Here is a 23,283-nt window from a genome sequence, read left to right as displayed (position 1 = left end):
ACCCAAACCGTACCGAAGTGAAATGACACAAACCAAACCATACTGGGAATCGAACCCAAACCGTACCTAAGCGAACCCAAACCGTACCGAAGTGAAATGACACAAACCAAACCATACTGGGAATCGAACCCAAACCGTACCGAAGCGAACCCAAACCGTACCGAAGTGAAATGACACAAACCAAACCATACTGGGAATCGAACCCAAACCGTACCGAAGCGAACCCAAACCGTACCGAAGTGAAATGACACGAACCCAAACCGTACCGAAGCGAACCATACCGAAGCGAACCAAACCATACTGGGAAGCGAACCCAAACCGTACCGAAGCGAACCAAACCATACTGGGAAGCGAACCCAAACCGTACCGAAGCGAACCAAACCATACTGGGAATCGAACCCAAACCGTACCGAAGCGAACCAAACCATACTGGGAATCGAACCCAAACCATACCGAACCAAAATAAACCAAACCCTATCGCATTGAACCGAAGGAAAATCAAAGCGAAACAAACCAAATTCAAATAAAGCAAACTTAACAACCGAAATGAACCAAAACAAAGAAAAGGCAAACCAAATAGTTACGAAAACTAACAATGATATACACCTTTTGTATACCGTATTAATGTAACAAATCAATGCACTTGTTATATGCACATGCACATATAATGTGTCTAATGATTGTATCCAAAAGTAGAAGGATATTACTATTTTTTTCATGATAAACCTTTGTAATTTGCCGCCAATACATTCTTCCTGGTCATGACACCGTTTAGTAATAATTATGCACTGATCTTTTACATCATAATTATCATATTTGTTTTATTTTCTAGTTATTACAGACAAACTGAGGAAGTATTTATATATGACATATTATTTGAACATGCTAACTCTCTTTTCTTTGTTTCCATGTAAAACCTCCATGGACACAGCCTACTACCTTACAACCCCAATCCAGGATGTGGAACTCAAGGCCTCCTACATCACCCATAAAACCACCAGTACAGAGTGCCAAGACAAGCCAGCTCCACATCCAGAACCCCTTATGACAGCATTTTTATATTATGTTTCCTTATATCAAAGAGACTCTATAATAATTATTATTCACTACTACCAGTTTAACTTTATACATTGTCCATCTAAGCCTTAATTATTTTTATTTTTACACGTTTGGGGTCCAAACTTTTTCAGACGGAGGGGAAGTTATCATGGGATAACATTTATACTAAGTTATCTTATAATAATTAGATCTACATCAAGTGCTTTTATGAGTTATCATGGCGTAATATTTATACATCCTTTCATATAATTATAGTTTAGCAAGTAATAATTATCATTAGGTAAAATGCATATATAAAATATCAGTAGTTTCAGTTAAAGCTTTTTAGATGGTTGCTAGCCTAAGGTAATGGGAGCGCGTCTTCTAGACATACTATTCAATAAGACAAGAGTTACGTCTACATAGTTTAATTGATTTGAAGCTTTTAGATAAATGCTAGCCAAAGGTATCAAGATCCCATCTCCCAGACAAAGGATATTTATTTAAGTATATCTGTCATCACCTACCGGGGTATATTAGAATAACATTACTTCAATTAAGACTCATTAAGGATTAGCCCCCATACAAGCTCGTCTATAGTGCATTAAGGATTAGCCCCCATACAAGCTCATCTATAGTGACACCCTAATTTCTTTCAAAGCATCCAGTAAATATGTCAACAAGATTAGTGCCAGTCCAACAGGATAAACAGGATTTAGTATTCCCCTCTGTCTAGCCATCCATTTAGCTTAGGACACAACCAATCGTGTATCATCCAATCACATTCCATTTTATTGTTTAAATTTTTGTTAAATACATACTGTAGGCAGGTTTTAGGCAGAGAAGGGGTTTGACTCTCTTACCAAGCAGACCTCTCTCCCACAGCCCAGAGTGTGTACCGACTCTCTGTGGCACCCTAAGTTATATTCTAAGATATTGTAAATTGTTAATTGTTCTTGAAAATAAAATTGTGATTAGTCTCCTGTGACTCTGGCTCTTTGCTGACTAATTCCCCAAGAAAACCAGCACGTCATTTTGAAGGTATTGTTCACCCAGAACAGTTCCGTGATACTATCAACAGGTATTCGACCATTATGAATCACATCAAAATATCAACAAACTCCCGTCATCTGACTGTGTCCACTCCACAAGCGCGTTTGACAAGTCCTCCTAAAATCCCACATAAAATCCCACATGCACATGTTTCCCATCAGTCACACTTGTCTCAAATCACAAACGATGTTCATTAAACTTGTTGTCCGGATTAAACTGTAACGCCGGTTCTCTTGTCATTCCTGGTTTCGGCTGTCTCATATCTGGGTCAAGTCGGGTCATTCTTTCCGACACTGACAGCAATCGTATTTTTCAAAGTTTACCTACTTGTCGTAACTTTTCTCAATCAAACATGACTTCTATGTTGTTGATACAGGTTTTTGCATTTTTACCGAATGACACATGAAAAAATTGACAGGTTTTCCGTGTTTTCTCTTCTCAATGTGAAATTCATGTCCATGGTGATGCACGAGGGCTATTGTCTTGTCAATGAGAGGTCTTGTCAAAACAAGCCTTGATTAAAAGGCCTGTTGAACCTTTTTTGAAAATTGTCTTCTTTTATCAATGCTAGATAGTGTACGCTGTGTAACTCAGACAGAAATATAACTGCAATAATGTGATCTTTCAAGTTTTGTTAACAGAACTATATTTTTACGCATAGCAAGACGTTGATTGAGTAATGCGGTTGGAGTGAGTGGACAGTGTTTTTTCACACGCGGATTGATACAAAACAGCTGATTCTTGATCGGCGACAGTTGATTGTTTTTTTCCTGAAACATGTCTTTAATATGAATATGGGTAATAAATGGAATAACCCACTCGGTACGAGTGATTACGGAAAATATGTCACTCATGAAATTAATGTTTTAAGTTCCTCGCTAAAGCTCGGAACTTAAAACATTAATTTCACTCGTGACATATTTTCCGTAATCACTCGTACCTCGTGGGTTATTCTATAATTATTCTATAGCTCATGTGTTGTTCATATTTTGGAAATTCTCTCTCCATGTAGCTTAAAATGCAACTTGACTCTACGCTGTAATGTTGCCAATCTTTGGTGTGAAAGTCTAGTACAATATCAGCCTTATGGTTGCTGTATGTGGAAACATTTAAAACAGCTTATTTTCTATGACAGGACTTCGAAGCATTCACCCCCAACCTGCTGGCACGCACCATTGAGACAGTGGAAGGGGGAGGACTAGTGATCATCCTGCTACGCTCTGTTTCCTCTCTCAAACAACTGTTCACGATCACTATGGTAAGCAAGCACATCCTTTGCAGATTTGTTAAAATCTGAACATTTTTCATTTGAGAAACTACCATTATTTCATTTTTGTTATTCTTGTAGCTCACTTTTCACATTATTATATGTCTGTCCATTTATCATAATAAAAGTAGAAGACATAGTTTCATTATTCCTTCGAATACGCTACCTCTATTTGTTCATAGACTTAAATTCCCCGTTTGGCTGTTATCACACTACAAAATATTTTTGATTTTCAACAGATGTCCTCTTCACTGCCAACTTATCTATGATTAGTTTTGAGACAAAGGCTATTCTCAGGCTCATGCAGTTGCAAGCCTGAGATGGGAAGACATTGCTTCTTTCCTGTGTGTACAGCACTGAACATCAAAAACATTTGGGATTACATTCTTCACATTTTTAGATATCTGAACTCACTGTAATTTCAAGATCGTCTACCTTGACAAAATACAGACATCAGACACAAGCAGTATCTGTCCAGAGTATTGAAGATTGGATGTTGAAGTAATTAGTTAGTGGAGTGTATTGTAGGAGATGGATTCTCCCTCAAATTTAAAGTTGCAAATGAGTTCCAAATCTACTTACTTATATTTCTTTTCATTTCTAGGATGTTCACTCCCGGTTCCGCACTGAGGCTCATCAAGATGTTGTAGCTCGATTCAATGAAAGGTTTGTAGATTGTGAGACTTTTTCATTGTTACTAATTGACAAATATTTAGTGCAGTGCAAAGTAGTTTTAACTGTTTGTCTTTATAGATTCCTGTTGTCTTTATAGATTCCTGTTGTCTTTATAGATTCCTGTTGTCTTTATAGATTCCTGTTGTCCCTGTCCACATGTAAAAGCTGTATGGTGATTGACGACCAACTCAACATCCTTCCGGTCACCTCTAACATCCTCAACATTACACCAGTGCCCACCAAGGCCATGGTAAGTCGCCATTGTACACCACTGCTGACATACCCCTCCCCAAAGTAGAACAAAGGTTTGGTATCCATTGTCCAACTCTTTCTTCTGACAGACTACTTAAAGGGCACATGCCCCTGTGACCTTTGTAATGTCTTTCTGTGGTCTGTTCTAGACTGTTGGTTCAAGGTCTAAACAGGGCCTTGTATGACCCCAGCGATACAAGTAAATTTGGAGATGGTTCTTCGTTGATTAAACACCGCTAAATGTTACATTTAGGGATGTTTGATCCGTGATGAACCACCTCAAAATTTGAAACAGAAGAGGTTTTTCTGCATTCTACCATAATTAAAATGCGTACTTTAAAACTGACTCTTTTTCTTCCAAACATATTTACTGTAGTGATTTCTTGGAATCGGTACTGGTACAGCCGTTTGTTAGGTGATGGGACTTCTTGAGACATGATAAATGAACGAGTTATTATCAAGTAGAGAATACAATTTAGTTTTTTTCATTGCTTCTGATAAGTTTCCTCTTGTATATTATCAACATCTACCACATGGTGACTGATCAGAAAACAGTCAAGTCCCGTTAAACCGACATCGATGATTGCATATGATTATGTCAGATTAACAAGTATGTCGGATAAACGAAATTTAGTAGTATCAACGTTTGTGATCGAAAATTGAACAACTACACAATCGATAAGGATTCAAACACGTAATAAAAAATATAAAATAAATACATTGTTGGCGGAATATGTTTTCTAATCACGCAATCTCTAAAGATTAACACAAAACAACTGTTACGGACTGTATGACCGACTCAAAGTACTTTAAAAAGCATAGTCTTGAATGGAAGTCGCAACTTTGAAACTGGTACCCAAAGCTTAAGAAAGCTGCTTTCTAAGTGGCTAACGTCGGCTTCCTGTTGGTCATTTCATTGGTAGGTCATAGTTCGCGAAAGGTGGACCTGTAATGGAATGTCCTCGTCGATAGCGAGAACTTGTATCTGATTTTAATAAGATTGTGGTAACCTAAGCATGTGAATTATCCTGTTTTCTTTATTTAAAGCATTAATTGTTAAGCACATTTATCTCTGCAGCCGTTGTAATATGCAGCTACCAGCCGATTCGTCTTGCATCAAAACACGGGCTGTGTACTCGCGGGCAGATGACCACGGAGTAAGCTGATCACTGTGTCGGATTAATGAGACTGATTGATGAGTGATTTCGGTAATTCGTTGCAAATTAGGTGTGTCGGAGTGCGAAACTTTCGGATTAACGGGTCTAAATAGCACTGATTTAATCGGTTCCCATCATTAGTGTCTGATAAAGCCGATTGTCGGATTGACGAAACTTGACTGTATTAAGCGCCCGGCCTGTAAAAGTTTTGGCACTTTTTACACCTTGCGGTCCACATGAACTTTGGTTGCAACTGCTGTGGAATCTGCAACCCTGGTCACCGCCGTTCCTGATGTGCACATCTCTCAGAGGAAGCCTTCAGCCACTATTTGTGTAAATGTCAGACAGATCCATCGGTTAACGGTGAACTGGATGCAGAACACGGCCATCCTGAGTGTGTCACTATGAAACCAGTTGTCACTTCGTCAATCAAGGCGATCGTCCAACAGCCTCCTATATCTACTATCACATCACTTTTGGTAGAAGATGACATGGTTTCAGACAGCTTTCTCAATGGAAATTTTCCTGCCCAAACCTAGTCGTCGTTAAGTACCAGGGCACCTGTATCACCGCTGACGTCTATATAACTCATGTCTTGTAAACGCACAGTAGGGGCCATAGACATCGCTACACTGGCTGCTACTCTCAGAGCTCCCCGTCCGTCAGCTGCTAGTCGCCTATCATCCCCCGCTCCCCCACGGGATGAAGAAGTTGAGCTTGTAGAAGTCATCTCTATTACAGACTAGTCTCTCCCCAGACGCCTCCATTACTGTCGACCCTGGCAGGGATCGATACCTCATGTTCAACCTCCTTCTTCCACCTGCAGAGAAAAAAAAGTGTCGAGATCGATATCATCACATGAGCTTCTACCCTTATGCATCACCTGGCCGTTACATGGATTGAGAAACCCACCATATCCGAACTACAGATCTACTTCTGACTACTATTGCTATACACCACACGGGATATAGTTATGCAGATCGACCTCGACCTCGACCCTCAACAGAGGTCCAGATCTACTATCCCACAGCATACTCCATTACATGTTCCTGTGGAATAGACTACTACGAGGGACCCGCCAACGACATGCCATGACTACCACTTTTATACAATGCACTGGACAATGGATATTACCCCCTCGGAACACAATTTCTTCGTCCAGGTCGCTCCCCTTAGTACTATGGATCCGTTCAACTTGACACTACGTCAGCATAGCCAGACATCACTACTGAAAGTCAAGCCTCCCCCCTTTATTCACTGGCATCTTCGACAACATTGATCCGGTCAATATGCAGCCTCAAATTGCAGACACTCTTAAATTAACAGTGAACTCGTTCTACCGTAGACCACCTCCAGGGCTTCATCATCCCAAATTTCACTTCATCCGCCATAATGTTGCATCCTCAGTCTGCTATGTTTCTTCTATCCACAAAATTTGGACCAGGTCAACTACTAAGAAAGCTATTGAATTACTTAAACCGCAGTTAATGGAGAACAATACAGTCTCTGATACTCAGCAACTGTCGTTGGTGGAAAAAGTGTCAGCAGGTCTCTGGTTGTCCACAACCATTGACAGATACAATATTTTGGCAAGACTGAACGTCTCTTTGACACAGGGATGTGAAATCTCCGTCGCAGATCGTGCTGTTTTCGATGAGAGTTTTCAGCATCATAAATGCCTTTATTATTATTCATGACACAATTCTACTATTGTCGGATCATAGGTTTTTCGAACATCATACGTTTCCTATCAGGAATACTTGCACTATAACATGGGGTGTGGCATCACACAGAAATTGTAAATGGCTTGTTTTTAAGATAAAGTTGTCTTTTAGCCTATAAGTGAATGAGATGTTTTACAGTTGTTCATGTGATTAAGGAGAAAACTATGAATCTTTCTTCACCGTCCAAAAACCCACAACAAGGGGATATATGTTGTATTAATGTCTTATGTTTGCAATGTTGTTGTTTTTTTTCAACAAAAGGTGAGTAAGTACAAAGTAAATGTTTTTCAATATGCTTCAACATGGGGAAAGGGTCAGACATTGCACGCTTATGACAGTTGTCCTTGTGTCTTGGGGATAGGGGATGAAGTTTATGGCAGTATTGCTCCCAGACCCAGCGGGTGCGCAGAAGCTTTGCCCGATTTTTTTTAAAGTACCATTTTGCCATTTACTCATTTCATTTCTTGTTGTGAATGTTGTCCAAACTGCACGAAATTGCTTAAAATGGAATAAAAATGTCTAAACAATTTCTGGGGGGGGCATGCCCCCAGATCCCCGAGAGTTTTCCTCTTTTGGGGGGAAAACCTGCTCACATCCCTGTTGACATATTGGTTAGTTCATAAAGGCATTTGAAAACATATGCTGAATGCAATTAAAAAGTAACTGCTTATTTATTATAGTCCTGTTTTAATTGCCACAAATCTGCAAATAGCAAAAGGCACCTCTTCAGGATCTGCTTGATATATCTGCCAAGTTGTGTCGAAAGATATTGAATGTTGTTTTAGCTGTGCCCCAGAAACGAAATCCACCCCTCATGAGACTAAGTACAATTGTATTTCTTTATGATTAATAAAAACGAAAGTTGCTTATTTTTAGATTTTTTCAGGTACTTAAGCTATTTAAAGTTTTGATGTTTCAAAAGCTGAGCATTTATGCATACCATACATAATTTAAATGATACGTAAAACCTTCTCGGAAAATAGTTATTGCAAGTTTTATTTTGATGTGTTGCTATGCTATTCGCCTGTTGAATGGGTTCAACAGTAGCAAAACGGATAGTGACGTACTGTGTCGAATGGGTAGCATTGTAAGCATTAAGACAATGTCTTCAGTAATTTTAATTTTGTCCTATATTTTAATTAATATCCAATTTTCTTAATCGATCCAAAGAAAGTTCACTTTTCTACTCGACCAAATATGTGTTCAATAGTGTCTTTGAAATCTGAGCTACATAAGTTGTTGTCTACATATCCCATCTTGTGCAATTTATTCTTTGTTGGTAAAGTAAGGTGCATTATTTGGTATTGAAACCTTATGAGTTTCATGTTAGTTACACATCTAAAAGGTATTAGGTTGTTTTTAAGCTTATCTTTATCTGTCATCATAATTTTTAGTAGACTTTCCAATTTATCAAGGTGTTGATTTTGGGCACAATTGTTTTATGTATAGGTTGAGTAGTAATGTTGACTTCCCTTGGATGTTTTAAGTAGGCGAAACAAGTTAAAAGGTAGAATAGATTACTCCATTTGCAGCAGTTCAGTATACTGTCTTAGCGACTGATTTGGGACAACCATTGTCTGAATGAACCTTTAATTCCAAAGGTTAATTACCCTGTAGCCTTGACATATATATGTCTCCATAACTTAATTGCCATTAATTATAAGACACTGATTCACAGATATGTACAGACAGAGACAGCTGTAAAAAACATATCCATGTAAGTAGTTTTCCTGAACACTACCAAACCCCAAACCAAACCTTACAAGTTTAGGATTTTTTCCTAAAGGCAGGGCTATCATTATCAGAAAGAATGTAGAGATTTAATGGCTTAGTTTTAGGAATCCCTAATAGACATATCAGTTTTGTTTGGATTTTTCATCCAAACCTGGTACATGTATTCACCAAGGGCTGAAGTGATGCCTTTTACTATTATGGAATTTTTTAAGATTTGATTAGTTCAAAGATAAGATATCTTAAGGTTAAGATAAGATAGATTTTTGAAACTATCATAAACCTGTCGCAGATCGTTCAGAGCTACGATACCTATCGTAACTCTGACAGAGAACTCTGTTGTGTTAGAGATCGAAAAAGCGGGTGTTTCCCAATGACGTCACGGGGATTTCCCAGCTGCTGACAATAACAAAAACATAGATAAATGACACGGAATTCATGATCACATTGTCAGGTCACATTGTTTAACACGCACATATTTGAGTGAAATTCTGTACAATCCTACATATGTCCTACATGTAGACGTGTTGTTCTTATGATAAAAGATGCCATGTATAACCGAACACAAAAAGCATTCGTGTGCCATGCAATAGCATTTTTCAAAGCCAAAAAATGTTATAATCAATAAGTATAGTGTTACCACACTTTAGCTATTAGAATGGAAATAATGTGCCAAAAGATACTTCACTATTTTCCCTTCAAATGGTCCTCTCGTGACCACGCAGAACTTTATGATATAAACACATCGCGTACAAAGTCAAGGACCGAAGTAAGAGACGTTATTCTAAATGACAATGACGAGACCTTTGATCGAACAGCATATGCGTTCAGCATTTAACATGCGTGTTCAAGTCTGATGTTAAGTGATGTATACTGTATATGTTTGTGTTTATGTCAAAAGTCAAGTTTATATTAGTGTAAACACCAACATTATTACGTGGAAAGTTTCCACGTAATAATGTTGGTGTTTACACTAATATAAACACTGGAAACACTCAAAACAAAAATTGTTCAGGAAGCAGCGCACCCACAAGCAAGATTTTATGACAATCTAAGCTTGTTAAGTTTGTTTTGTTATTTATGTATCCAATATATTTCACGAATTAACCAAGGACTTAAATACAATATCAAGCTATAAGTATTTAGATGATGAAATTATTTTTTATTTATCTAGAGTCATAATTCGCAAAGAGAGATAATTTCGGAATTGTCAAGTTATGTTGTCTCATGGAACACTCTACAAGTTAACGTAAACATACATATTGAATTTGAAACGAAACAAATAACAATTACTTTTGCAAGAAAAATATTAGATATTGTATTTGATCACATGTGCATGTATTTCCTTGTTAAGTCAATAAATACTACACTGTATAGTTAATATTCAATTATTAAAACCACCCGTCCCACACGATTTTAGATGTAAAAACTTATGCAAAACCTTTAAGGTTTTTTTTACATATGTAGATTGATATAATTTTATAAAATGCGAAAATAAAGACTAAAGCATTGACACAAATGCGATTCGGAAAATATAACAGCGGAAACTGTAACATTGAGGAAGGTGTCCCGGGCGAATACAAAGGGAAACCACTCTCAACTAGAGTTTGAACTAAGATTAGCTCCCCCTGAGTTATCAATGAGGTCACGGTCATTACTGTAGCCTGCCGACACCTTCCGTTTTTATCCTTCCCAAATTATCGAAAAGGTATGTTGTTTCACACTTCTTCAGCATGGACTCGGATAGAAATATATTGTAAGCTATCGACTCCACAATTATGTGGATCGCTGTCGCAATTAAGAACATTTTTGACATGAAATCCTTGATGGGTGTTTCGTGTTTTCGAAGTGTCAATTTGAATCACACAGTTTTACAAAATGAAATGTCAGTGTTTGGACTTAAAGCAGACTAATTGTTTGTCAAAATATCTATGGAAAAGTATGCCGCCATCTATCAAGATAAAATAAACTTACAACAGGTATCGGGCTATCTTAGATTTACGACAATCTTAAGATATCTTAGGGCTACGATAGTTCCGAAAATACGCTACGATAGCCTACAATTTCCTTACGATGAATTTACGATAATTTTATGGCTACGATCGTTTCGAAAATCTAGGCCCAGAACTTAAACACTATTCAATAATTTACATCCAGATTGGGTACATGTATTAATCATGGGCTGAAGTGGTGCCTTTTGCATTTTAGGAATTTAAAAACAATGAAGTTTTTCCTGTTTCCAAGGCAACAAGTTTGACTTTGAATCTGTTCATAGTGGTGTACATGTGTACCTGACATAAAAATACAAAGTTCCAAATCCCAATCATATGGTATAATTTTGACAGCTCAATAACTACACTTGTATACGGACAGACAGATTAGATAGAATTCTCTCATCAGGTTGGACTTAGAGTAACAGTCAGATAATTTGTTCTTTGGAATTTGTTGGTGCTGGGGGGATTTGATCATCTTCTATTGTCTCTTGTATGTTGTTTGTTGCACAAAACAGTTGCGACTATTCTGAGAAACTGATCTATAAAGCAGTAAGGTGAGTCAGGTATTGCTGAAAACAAGTGATTGAGTTTTGGTAGAATCAAAGATTTTCACACTATTTCTTCCCAGAGGTGTTATATTTCTGATTGACCATTTTATCATTAACCTTTCACTCTTTAAACTTAGTTTTATGTAGCACGTGGTCATAGCATGCGGTAAAGCATGGCTCCCAAAATGTACTAACATTTTCAATAAACTCAAGTTTTCCAATGACACGATGTTTTCCCCCATCTCAGAAAACATAATCAGCTGATCACTGCGATCACGTAACACCGGAAATACCAGTCAACAAATCGGAACTGAAGTACGCAATTTAATCCTATTATTATAATATCTGGTAATATAAAAAAATAATTCATTGTTTATCTGGACTAATGTTTGCAATATATTTAAAAAAATTATATTCAAAATTTCATTCAATAATTTTTACAATATAATTTCGGTGAAATCGTATGCGAAGCGATCGGTAGATCGCACAACTCACCGTTATTAACAGCAACCATGGTCAGATTACCATTATTGACGCCTTAAACAAACTTTAGTTGCAAGAGAATGGATACACATATCATAAATGCCGTACCATGACCCGCTAAAAGTCACATTTCAGGCAGTTTGACAATTAAATGTCAACATAATGTTTTTCGAAATACATGTTGCGCGGGAAGTCCCTATGGTGACTGGTCAAAATCGTTCCATACGTCAAAAAATATCCTGCATACAATCTGTACCAAAGTGCTACACTTGTGTTTTTTATAATTTTAAGTATATATGGTGGAACCTGCAACTAAAATAACACGATATTGGAATATATTATTCCTGATAAAATAGTAATTTATATACAATTTCTTCCGACCATTGCATCAAATTTCTTTAAAGTGATATCACTGGGTACGTTTTAACTGAATCACCGGTAGATTGGGAGGAAATGTGTGCACAGCTGATTGCTATTTCTGGCTTAGTTTACAAGAAAATACACACAGTAATCTTAATCTCTGCATATAAAACAATGTCATTGAGAGCAGGAAATACATTTTAAATGGTAAATCATCATGTCTAGTGATGTTTTATATCAACTTTCATACTTTTATTGAGCAAGTTTGTTATATATCTACCTGCTTATTCACCTGGAGGGATACGATGTGTTTTGTTTTTTTAAAGCGCATATTATACTTGATAAATCTTTTTTTACACTATGAATCATAAATAACTTCTATTCTTATGTTTTTTGAAACTCTGAATTGTGCAACGTAGATTGTGTTAGGTAGGCAGAGCATGTATACTGTTTTGTATACTGGTCATCAATTATTAGCGTTGTAGCGAGGGATAACTGTATTAATAATACTCCATATTTCCTATATTTATTACCTGAGTGTGTGGTTCATTTAGTATCAATATTGCCAGTATTTCTGCCCAAAGAATAAATATGTATGGAGACAAGCAATCTCCAAGGCAACATCCCCTAGATATTTATAAAAAATGATGTACCAAAACCATTTCCCAGTACGCATGACTGTATACAAGTGTAGAGAGTGCTGATCCAAATTTTAGTTGAATTGCCAAAACCAAAAAAATGGTATACTACTTGAAAAAAGGAACAATCGGCAGTGTTGAAGGTTTTCTCAAAGTCCATAATCAATAATAGTCTTTGAATTTGATAATATTCATTGTATTCAATAATGTAATTTGAAGCTAATTTAATAGATTGTTAATTATGCCTCCTGTATTCATTTGATCACATTCTAGGAAGATTCCATGACACCCAAAGAATTGGAGCTTCAAGAACTGAAAGGGTCACTGCAGGATACTCAGCCAGTTGGATGTGTTGCAGATTGCTGTCAAACACTAGACCAGGTACTGTGTGGGGACAAGACACTGAACCAGGTACTGTGTGGGGACAAGACACTGAACCAGGTACTGTGTGGGGACAAGATCTGAACCAGGTACTGTGGGGACAAGACACTGAACCAGGTACTGTGGGGACAAGACAGGTACTGTGTGGGGACATGACACTGAACCAGGTACTGTGTGGGGACATGACACTGAACCAGGTACTATGTGGGGACAAGACACTGAACCAGGTACTGTGTGGGGACAAGACACTGAACCAGGTACTGGGGGGACAAGACACTGAACCAGGTACTGTGGGGACAAGACACAAAACCAGGTACTGTGTGGGGACAAGACACAAAACCAGGCACTGTGTGGGGACAAGACACAAAACCAGGCACTGTGTGGGGACAAGACACTGAACCAGGTACTGTGTGGGGACAAGACACAAAACCAGGCACTGTGTGGGGACAACACACTGAACCAGGTACTGTGTGGGGACAAGACACAAAACCATGTACTGTGTGGGGACAAGACACCAAACCAGGTACTGTGTGGGGACAAGACACAAAACCAGGTACTGTATGGGGACAAGATACTAAACCAGGCACTGTGTGGAGACAAGACACCCAACCAGGTACTGTGTGGGGACAAGACGCTGAACCAGGTACTGTGTGGGGACAAGACACAAAACCAGGTACTGTGTGGGGACAAGACACTAAACCAGGCACTGTGTGGAGACAAGACACTAAACCAGGCACTGTGTGGAGACAAGACACTAAACCAGGTACTGTGTGGAGACAAGACACTAAACCAGGTACTGTGTGGAGTCAAGACACTAAACCAGGTACCGTGTGGGGACATGACACTGAACCAGGTACTGTGTGGGGACATGACACTGAACCAGGTACTGTGTGGGGACATGACACTGAACCAGGTACTATGTGGGGACAAGACACTGAACCAGGTACTGTGTGGGGACAAGACACTGAACCAGGTACTGTGTGGGGACAAGACAGGTACTGTGTGGGGACATGACACTGAACCAGGTACTATGTGGGGACAAGACACTGAACCAGGTACTGATGGGACAAGACACTGAACCAGGTACTGTGGGGACAAGACAGGTACTGTGTGGGGACATGACACTGAACCAGGTACTGTGTGGGGACATGACACTGAACCAGGTACTATGTGGGGACAAGACACTAAACCAGGTACTGTGTGGGGACAAGACACTGAACCAGGTACTGGGGGGGACAAGACACTGAACCAGGTACTGTGTGGGACAAGACACAAAACCAGGTACTGTGTGGGGACAAGACACAAAACCAGGCACTGTGTGGGGACAACACACTGAACCAGGTACTGTGTGGGGACAAGACACCAAATCAGGCACTGTTTGTGGACAAGACATTGAACCATGTACTGTCTAGGGACAAGACACTAAAACCAGGCACTGTGTGGGGACAAGACACTAAACCAGGTACTGTGTGGGGACAAGACAATGAACCAGGCAATGTGTTGGGACAAGAGACTGAACCATGTACTGTGCTGGGGACAACACACTGAACCAGGTACTGTGTGGGGACAAGACACCAAATCAGGCACTGTTTGTGGACAAGACACTTAACCATGTACTGTGCTGGGGACAAGACACTAAACCAGGTACTGTGTGGGGACAAGACACTAAACCAGATACTGTGTGGGGACAAGACACCAAATCAGGCACTGTTTGTGGACAAGACACTTAACCATGTACTGTGCTGGGGACAAGACACTAAACCAGATACTGTGTGGGGACAAGACACCAAATCAGGCACTGTTTGTGGACAAGACATTGAACCATGTACTGTCTAGGGACAAGACACTAAAACCAGGCACTGTGTGGGGACAAGACACTAAACCAGGTACAGTGTGGGGACAAGACACTTAACCAGGTACTGTGTGGGGACACTAAACAAGGTACTGTGTGGGGACAAGACAATGAAACAGGCAATGTGTGGGGACAGGAGACTGAACCATGTACTGTGCTGGGGACAAGACACTAAACCAGGTACTGTGTGGGGACAAGACACCAAATCAGGCACTGTTTGTGGACAAGACACTTAACCATGTACTGTGCTGGGGACAAGACACTAAACCAGATACTGTGTGGGGACAAGACACCAAATCAGGCACTGTTTGTGGACAAGACATTGAACCATGTACTGTCTAGGGACAAGACACTAAAACCAGGCACTGTGTGGGGACAAGACACTAAACCAGGTACAGTGTGGGGACAAGACACTTAACCAGGTACTGTGTGGGGACACTAAACAAGGTACTGTGTGGGGACAAGACAATGAAACAGGCAATGTGTGGGGACAGGAGACTGAACCAGGTACTGTTTGTGGACAAGACACTAAACCAGGTACTGTGTGGGGACAAGACACTAAACCAGGTACTGTGTGGGGACAAGACACCAAATCAGGCACTGTTTGTGGACAAGACACTTAACCAGGTACTGTGTGGGGACACTAAACCAGGTACTGTGTGGGGACAAGACAATGAACCAGGCAATGTGTTGGGACAGGAGACTGAACCATGTACTGTGCTGGGGACAACACACTGAACCAGGTACTGTGTGGGGACAAGACACCAAATCAGGCACTGTTTGTGGACAAGACATTGAACCATGTACTGTCTAGGGACAAGACACTAAAACCAGGCACTGTATGGGGACAAGACACTAAACCAGGTACTGTGTTGGGACAAGACAATGAACCAGGCAATGTGTTGGGACAGGAGACTGAACCATGAACTGTGTTGGGGACAAGACACTAAACCAGGTACTCTGTGGGGACAAGACAATGAACAAGGCACTGTGTGGGGACAAGACACCAAATCAGGCACTGTTTGTGGACAAGACATTGAACCATGTACTGTCTAGGGACAAGACACTAAAACCAGGCACTGTATGGGGACAAGACAGTAAACCAGGCACTGTGTGGGGACATGACACTAAAGCAGGTACTGTGTGGAGACAAGACACTAAACCAGGTACTGTGTGGAGACAAGACACTAAACCAGGTACTGTGTGGGGACAACACAATGAACCATGCACTGTGTGGGGACAAGAGACTGAACCATGTACTGTGCTGGGGACAAGACACTAAGGCAGGTTCTGTGCTGGGGACAAGCCACCAAACCATGTACTGTGCTGGGGATACGACACTAAACCATGTACTGTGTGGGGACAAGACACTAAACCATGTACTATGTGGGGACAAGACACTGAACCAGGCACCGTTTGGCGACAAGACACTAAACCAGGTTCTGTGTGGAAACAAGATACTAGAACCAGGTACGGTGTAGGGACAAGACACTAAAACCAGGCACTGTGTGGGGACAAGACACTGAACCAGGCACCGTGTGGCGACTAGACACTGAACCAGGAACTGTGTCGGGACAAGAAACCAAACAAGGCACTGTTTGTGGACAAGACACTGGACCATGTACTGTGTGAGGACAAGACACTAAAACCAGGCACTGTGTGGGGACAAGACACTAAACCAGGTACTGTGTGAGGACAAGACACTAAAACCAGGCACTGTGTGGGGACAAGACAGTGAAGCAGGCACTGTGTAGGGACACGACACTGATTCAGTTTCTGTGTGGGGACAAGATACTAAAACCAGGTAATGTGGGGGGACAAGACACTAAACCAGGTTCTGTGTAGGGACAAGATACTAAGCCAGGTAATTTGTTGGGACATGTCATTGGATTGGTTTTGAATGGAATTATATCACCGACAAACATTATTTCCTTGCACAGATTTCTGGGAGAAAATAATCTTTGGTTAAATTGTTTCAGGCCAAGGCTGTGTTGAAGTTTGTGGATGCCATTTCCGAAAAGACTTTGCGTAGTACTGTTGTGTTGACAGCTGCTAGGGGACGGGGCAAGTCAGCAGCCCTTGGTTTGGCCATGGCATCAGCAGTGGCATTTGGATATTCAAACATTTTTGTGACAGCTCCAAGCCCAGAAAACTTGAAAACATTGTTTGAGTTTATCTTCAAGGGGTTGGATGCACTAGACTATCAGGTAGAGTTCCTCTTTACTTCATGGAGATTATTAACAGTGGTAGTTTTATTGTTGTACACTTTTAGATTATCTTGGTTTTACTGATTCTATTAAGCAGCCCATTTTCTCAAATAGGAACTTAACCACTGATTCTACAATTGTTTTTCTCAAATAGGTCAGATGTTTGATACCTGATCTACCTCCAATATCTCTCTTTGGAATCAGATGACACTTGAAGTCAAAGTCACTGTGTATGAGCAAGTCGTCACAAGGGAATTGTGTACACAGTTACTACAGTATTTAGAATTAGAATTTGACCAAAATTAGTGTACATGATCGCTATAGTCATTACTTTGTCAGATTAGATGTACAGTGATCCCTCGCTACAACGCTACCTTTGGGGTCCAAATAATTGATGAGCATTATAGATGATTAGCGGTTTAACGAAAGTCAAGTTGTAGGTTGTAGATGACCAACAAACCAGTATACATGCTCTGCCTACCTAACACGATCTACGTTGCACGTTTCTGAGTTTCAAAAAACACTAGAATAGAAGTTATTTATGATTCATTGTGTAAAAAAAGATTTATCGAGTATAATATGCGCTTTAAAAAAACCAAACACATCGTATCTCTTCAGGTGAATAAGCAGGTAGATCTGTATCAAACATCACCAGACATAATGATATACCATTTAAAATGTATTTCTTGCTCTCCAAGGCATTGTTTTATATGCAGAGATTAAGATTACTGTGTGTATTTTCTCGTAAACAAAGCCAGAAATAGCAATCAGCTGTGCACACGTTTCCTCCATATCTGCCGGTGATTCAGTCAAAACCTACCCAGTGATACCACTTTAAAGAAATTTGATATGAAATTATTTTTTTATCAGGAATAATATATTCCAATATCGTGTTATTTTAGTTGCAGGTTCAACCATATATACTTAAAATTATAAAAAACACAAGCGTAGCACTTTGGTACAGATTGTATGCAGGATATTTTTTGACGTATGGAACGATTTTGACCAGTCACCATAGGGACTTCCCGCGCAACATTTAATAGTCAAACTGCCTGAAATATGACTTTCAGCAAGTCATGATACAGCATTTATGATATGTGTATCCATTCTCTGGCAACTAAAGTTCATTTCAAGGCGTCAATAATGGTAATCTGACCGTGGTTGCTGTTGATAACAGTGAGTTGTGCAATCTACCGATCACATCCCATATGAATTCCTTGAAATTATTGTAAACATTATTATGATTATCGGAAGAAATTTTGAATATAATTTAAAAAATGTATTGCAAACATTAGTCAAGATAAACAAGGACCTTTTATTTTTATTACCAGATATTATAATAATAGGATTAAATTGCGTACTTCAGTTCCGATTTGTTGACTGGTATTTCTGGTGTTACGTGATCGCAGTGATCAGCTGATAGTGTTTTTTGAGATGGGGGAAAACATTGTCATTGGAAAATGTTAGTAAATTTTGGGCGCCATGCTTTACCGCACGCTATAACCGAGTTAGCGCTATGTTGAAGGGCGCAATAATGAGGAAACACTGTAGTAGAATTTGTAATGATACTTGCAGATAAATGTTTGTACCTGTAGAGGTGACCATAACTCCGTTACTATCAATGATGTAACCATATTTTACAAAAAACTAACTTTGACCTTTGGCATATTTGACTAAAATTATATCAAAGTGGGACACCATCGAAGAGGTACATCCAAAGTTTAATGATACACTTTCTCAACAAGTAAAAATATGTTACTATAAACTTTGGTGTGATTTTTTTTTTTTCATCTTGTGGTCTTGACCTTTGTAGACATAGCACCACTTTTTAACATGGCATGACATATTTCATGATTGTGTCATATGTCAAGGTCACTCGTGAAATGACCTGTAGATAGTGTCAGAAGACGTCTTATTTCTAACACAACCATAGTTTGCAACAGGTACTGTTCTTGCATGTTAATGGATGATGGTGAAGGTCCGGGTAACTTGGTGGGAAGTAGATGTCGTAAACAGCTCGTGTTTACACAATATCTTGAGCATTTATGACTGGAATTGACGAACTGTATATCATGATTTCTAAGAGGTTCATGGTTGCTTATGACTTTCTTGTTGATGTAGCTAGAGGCATGGGATTTTCTATTTTAAAACTGTACTACATGTTTTCCAATGTGTTTTCCCAAATGGGAAATGATGTTACTTAACCAAAAGTGCTTGTAGCATTGTTATTAAAATAGCTAGAGCCATGAGACTTTCTGTTTCAAAGTTTTACTGCATTGGCCATGTGATTTCCCAAACCAGAGTACTGTGACTAAACTGGAAATATCCTACTCATTGTAGGTAGAGACATAGGCTTTTCTGTGTAAAAGTTGTACTTGATGGTGCATGTGTGAGGTTGACTGTCACCTGGTGTGGTAAAGTGAAAACAGTTCCTGATACATGTTTCAGAAGAAAAAGCTTTGAGATATTCAGGAGAAAGTGATGTTGGAGCTGCTTCTGTTTTTGCATGTAATGCAAACACCTTTCTAGTTGATAAACAGTATTTTATGTTGGTGTACATATTATGAATTATTGTATAACATTTACCATCTATACCATGAGTTATCAAAAAAAAATTAATTCACTGAATCTCCTGAATAGTTTTTCTCAACATGTAATCTGTTGTTTAGCAGCCTTTTCTTAATCCAGTTGTATCTGATGATAAAGTCAGTAGTAATACCAAGGAATTATTTTCATTACTTTTGTGCGACCTGTAACTTGAAAACTACCAAATAGATTATTTTTTTCAAGCTTGGTGAACACTTTTTACAGCTATGGGAGAGGTACAGTGCAAAGTTTGATTTCAATATTTTGATTTGCTGAAAAAATATAGCTTTTTTTCATTTTTTATTTGAATGTTTTAACTTAAACGTTTGTGCTAGTGCTGTTAAGATATAATCCTCAATGTCATTTAACTTTGCTTCTGCCAGCATACAAATACTATCATGTTTCAATGCTTTCTTTTGCATCTGGCAAGGGATAGATTTTAGGGCCATTCCTGTCAGTCCTTTTAGTCAGCTGCTACTTCCATGCCTAGTACGATAGGAGCAGCGATTATAGTTGATAATGAAACAACACCAGCTGCACCAAGCCCCATGGTTACTGCTGTAAGTGCAGTGTCAGCCCCTTCATGAGCATTCACAGCTCTGCGATACTTTTTGTATAATCCATTTCAAGAATCACGGTCCTTCTCTCGTTAAGGTTTGATTTCACATACCGGTGTATTTCGTGTCATCGAAATCCATCAGCCGCATCTTCTTTCCAGATACTTCATCGGGTGCAGGGTAATAATCCATAACATATAATATTATGTTTCAAGAGTCTTTAAATGTTCCATTGGCAATGTCTTAAGACAATACATCAAACTTATTAGATGTTTATTACAGGGCATAAAAATCTTTGTGAGTGAAATGCTCCCAGTTACAACCTGGACCCCTTCAAGGCATGTAAAGATAACTGTTCCTGATTGTATAAAAATGCTACAATGTTGATGCTCATGTTTTTTGTCCCATAAGTCCTAGACCCTGAAATACATGGAGAACATTTTCGGGTGCATCCCCAAGTAAGATTTCAAGAGAAAGTGTAGAGCCTCGAGTTGTAGTCTTCAAGTTATTTAATAAAGCATTGAATTCAGTAACCAAATTTAAGCTAATATCTTTAAATGCTGGACAGCTCATTAATATATGGCCTGGTTTCTCTGGTAGTGGAGCAACGAACAAACTCTTTCATTTTGATGGAATATAAGCCGCAACCATGATCCCACTCAGTTTTCATTATCTTTGTTAAATGATGTAACTTACCCGTTGCCATCACATATGGTGGACCAATGATAAGTCAGTCCAGTTTTGTTTTGAGCATAATCCTTTTATTATCAGTGAGGGCAAGATTGTACAATGTCTTATTACCAGGATCTCTAACCTCAACATCATTTATATCTCCTAGATTAACTGCCGCAACAGTAGGTGCAGTAGATATAACTTCTTTCCATGTGCATGTGCCATCTTGTAAGTGTAAAGCATATGAATTTCCCTCGATACCGGGTTCATAAAAGCCTTCTATTTCTCCAAGATCAGAAAGTGCAATTGTATTACATTGTCTACGGTGATGCGTTCTAGGACCGCAGAATCAAAAATTATTTATAATATGAAGTGATACACACGAATATTCTATATACAGGTTGATGTGAAAGATTCTGTTCTACCGCTATTGTATGTTTCATCTTTGACTGAAATAGCCCTTAGCAGAGTTGAAGGACTTTCGCATTGAATATTAGCTCTTGATAGGGAACTTCTTGTATATTGGGTCATTTATCTCGACACACTATTTAGTTGCGTTTCCACTTTCTTTTTCTTGTAAAATCCAGGTGTATTTGCAAAGTCACTATAAAGTTTTGTAGAATGTTTTCCACTGTTTAAAGCCAGTGTTCCATTTGACTCATTTTGTGTGATACTATCTCCTTCAGGTTTAAGAATTTCTACATTGAGTGTGTATACACTATGATATCCATCAGATATAGCATGATATTCTTTTTCTATTAATAACTTATTATTACCTGGGTCAGTACTTATATTGGTCCACTGTGGGTAATATATCATTTCATGAGAGAGCAACTTTAATCAGACCCATTGAGTTATCAATAGCACGATGCAGTTGAATAAGACTGGCCATTTGTTATTCCCTGAGTGTAAAATACATACTATGTACGTAAACATGCTTTTCGTAAACATGCTGTTGGCATCAGCGCTAACGCCGGCACTCTTGAGCTGCTGGAAATGGTGCCTCCAGGATCCAGACCTCCGCCTTTCCTGTAGGCGCCTCAAAAGCTCCTCTGGGCTCCGTTTGCAGATGATGCAGTCCATGTTCCAGCAGACGTTTGTGTTTCAGGTTCACCAAACGTCTGCTGCTCTCCCAGCGCCGTCTGCTTCTCAGGTACCGTCACATGTGTCAACTTCAGGCAGAGTTTCCTCCAGGTGATCCTCAAAGTTGGCACGGTGCAAGTGCTGCACCAGGAGCTATTCACCTATCCGCTGCTCACAGCACTACCACTCTGATTCATCTGAAGGATCCTTTGTAGAGGATTACGAGACATCCTCTAAGTGGTACACACATCTCAGTCTTGCCCAGATGCCAGACTGAGTGGCACACCGCAAAACTTCACCCAGCCCGGGCTTGAATAAACAAGACACGATTTGGTCCAAGCCTACCTCCTTTCTCCAAGATGCTGAAGGATCTAGTCTCAGCATTGAACTATGAATTTGGGATATAATCTTTATCGTTGACGTTCAAGGTTCCTTGGTTTGAGAGAGACAATTTCCCCAACCATGCTTTGGAGGTGCCCGACATGGCACAAACCCGAGATGAAGATCTCCATCGCTTGACAGGGTTGTCTAAGCCAATTACTGTCTAGATACTGGACACACGATTGGCTTCCACACAATGGAGGTCCAAAGTTTCATCAAGCCCTTGGCAGTGCCTGGTCTCATGGTGAGAGTTCTGTGAAGATTCCCGTCAATTCTCCCTGTCAATTCTCCCTGTCTAATCGGTGTATGGTCAACGTTGGCTGAATGATTCCACAGAGAGGGTCATAGTATTCTCGTAGACTTAGTTTCGTGTGTCTTCTGGTAGACATGATCTGTACCAAACTTGAAGAGTTCACTATCGATTAAACATTTGACAGAAACGTCATATGCTTCCAGGTACACACCTCAGGATCATCGTTTACAGGACTTGTTCCTGAACCGGCCTCGTCACACATTCTACACATTCTTAAACGCCACTTGTCTATCTACCTCACAGTTCCCAGTGGATTGTCCTTGTGTGGAGCTTGAACCTTGCCTCCGGCCTAATGTGGGTTTCTAGGTTACTGTGCAGGGTGATTTAAATG

The 23,283-nt window shown here is 39.5% G+C and overlaps 1 protein-coding gene across 2 annotated transcripts in view; it reads left to right on the top strand.

Annotated features, from left to right (window-relative positions):
• The window catches only part of LOC124110745 (RNA cytidine acetyltransferase-like), a 312,648-nt gene that overhangs the window by 137,835 nt on the left and 151,530 nt on the right, over positions 1-23,283 (top strand). For both annotated transcript variants that reach the window (XM_048385668.1, XM_048385669.1), the window contains 5 exons: positions 3,227-3,349; positions 3,963-4,024; positions 4,169-4,283; positions 13,194-13,301; positions 17,133-17,360. In XM_048385668.1, the coding sequence (XP_048241625.1) occupies positions 3,227-3,349; positions 3,963-4,024; positions 4,169-4,283; positions 13,194-13,301; positions 17,133-17,360 (636 nt within the window). The remainder of the gene's footprint in view (positions 1-3,226; positions 3,350-3,962; positions 4,025-4,168; positions 4,284-13,193; positions 13,302-17,132; positions 17,361-23,283) is intronic.

This window comes from Haliotis rufescens, unplaced genomic scaffold (assembly GCF_023055435.1).
Source record: "Haliotis rufescens isolate VD_foot unplaced genomic scaffold, xgHalRufe1.0.p SCAF_6, whole genome shotgun sequence".
Taxonomy (NCBI): domain Eukaryota; kingdom Metazoa; phylum Mollusca; class Gastropoda; order Lepetellida; family Haliotidae; genus Haliotis; species Haliotis rufescens.
Note: the sequence above shows the minus strand (reverse complement) of the source record. Positions and strands in the feature narration are given on the sequence as shown.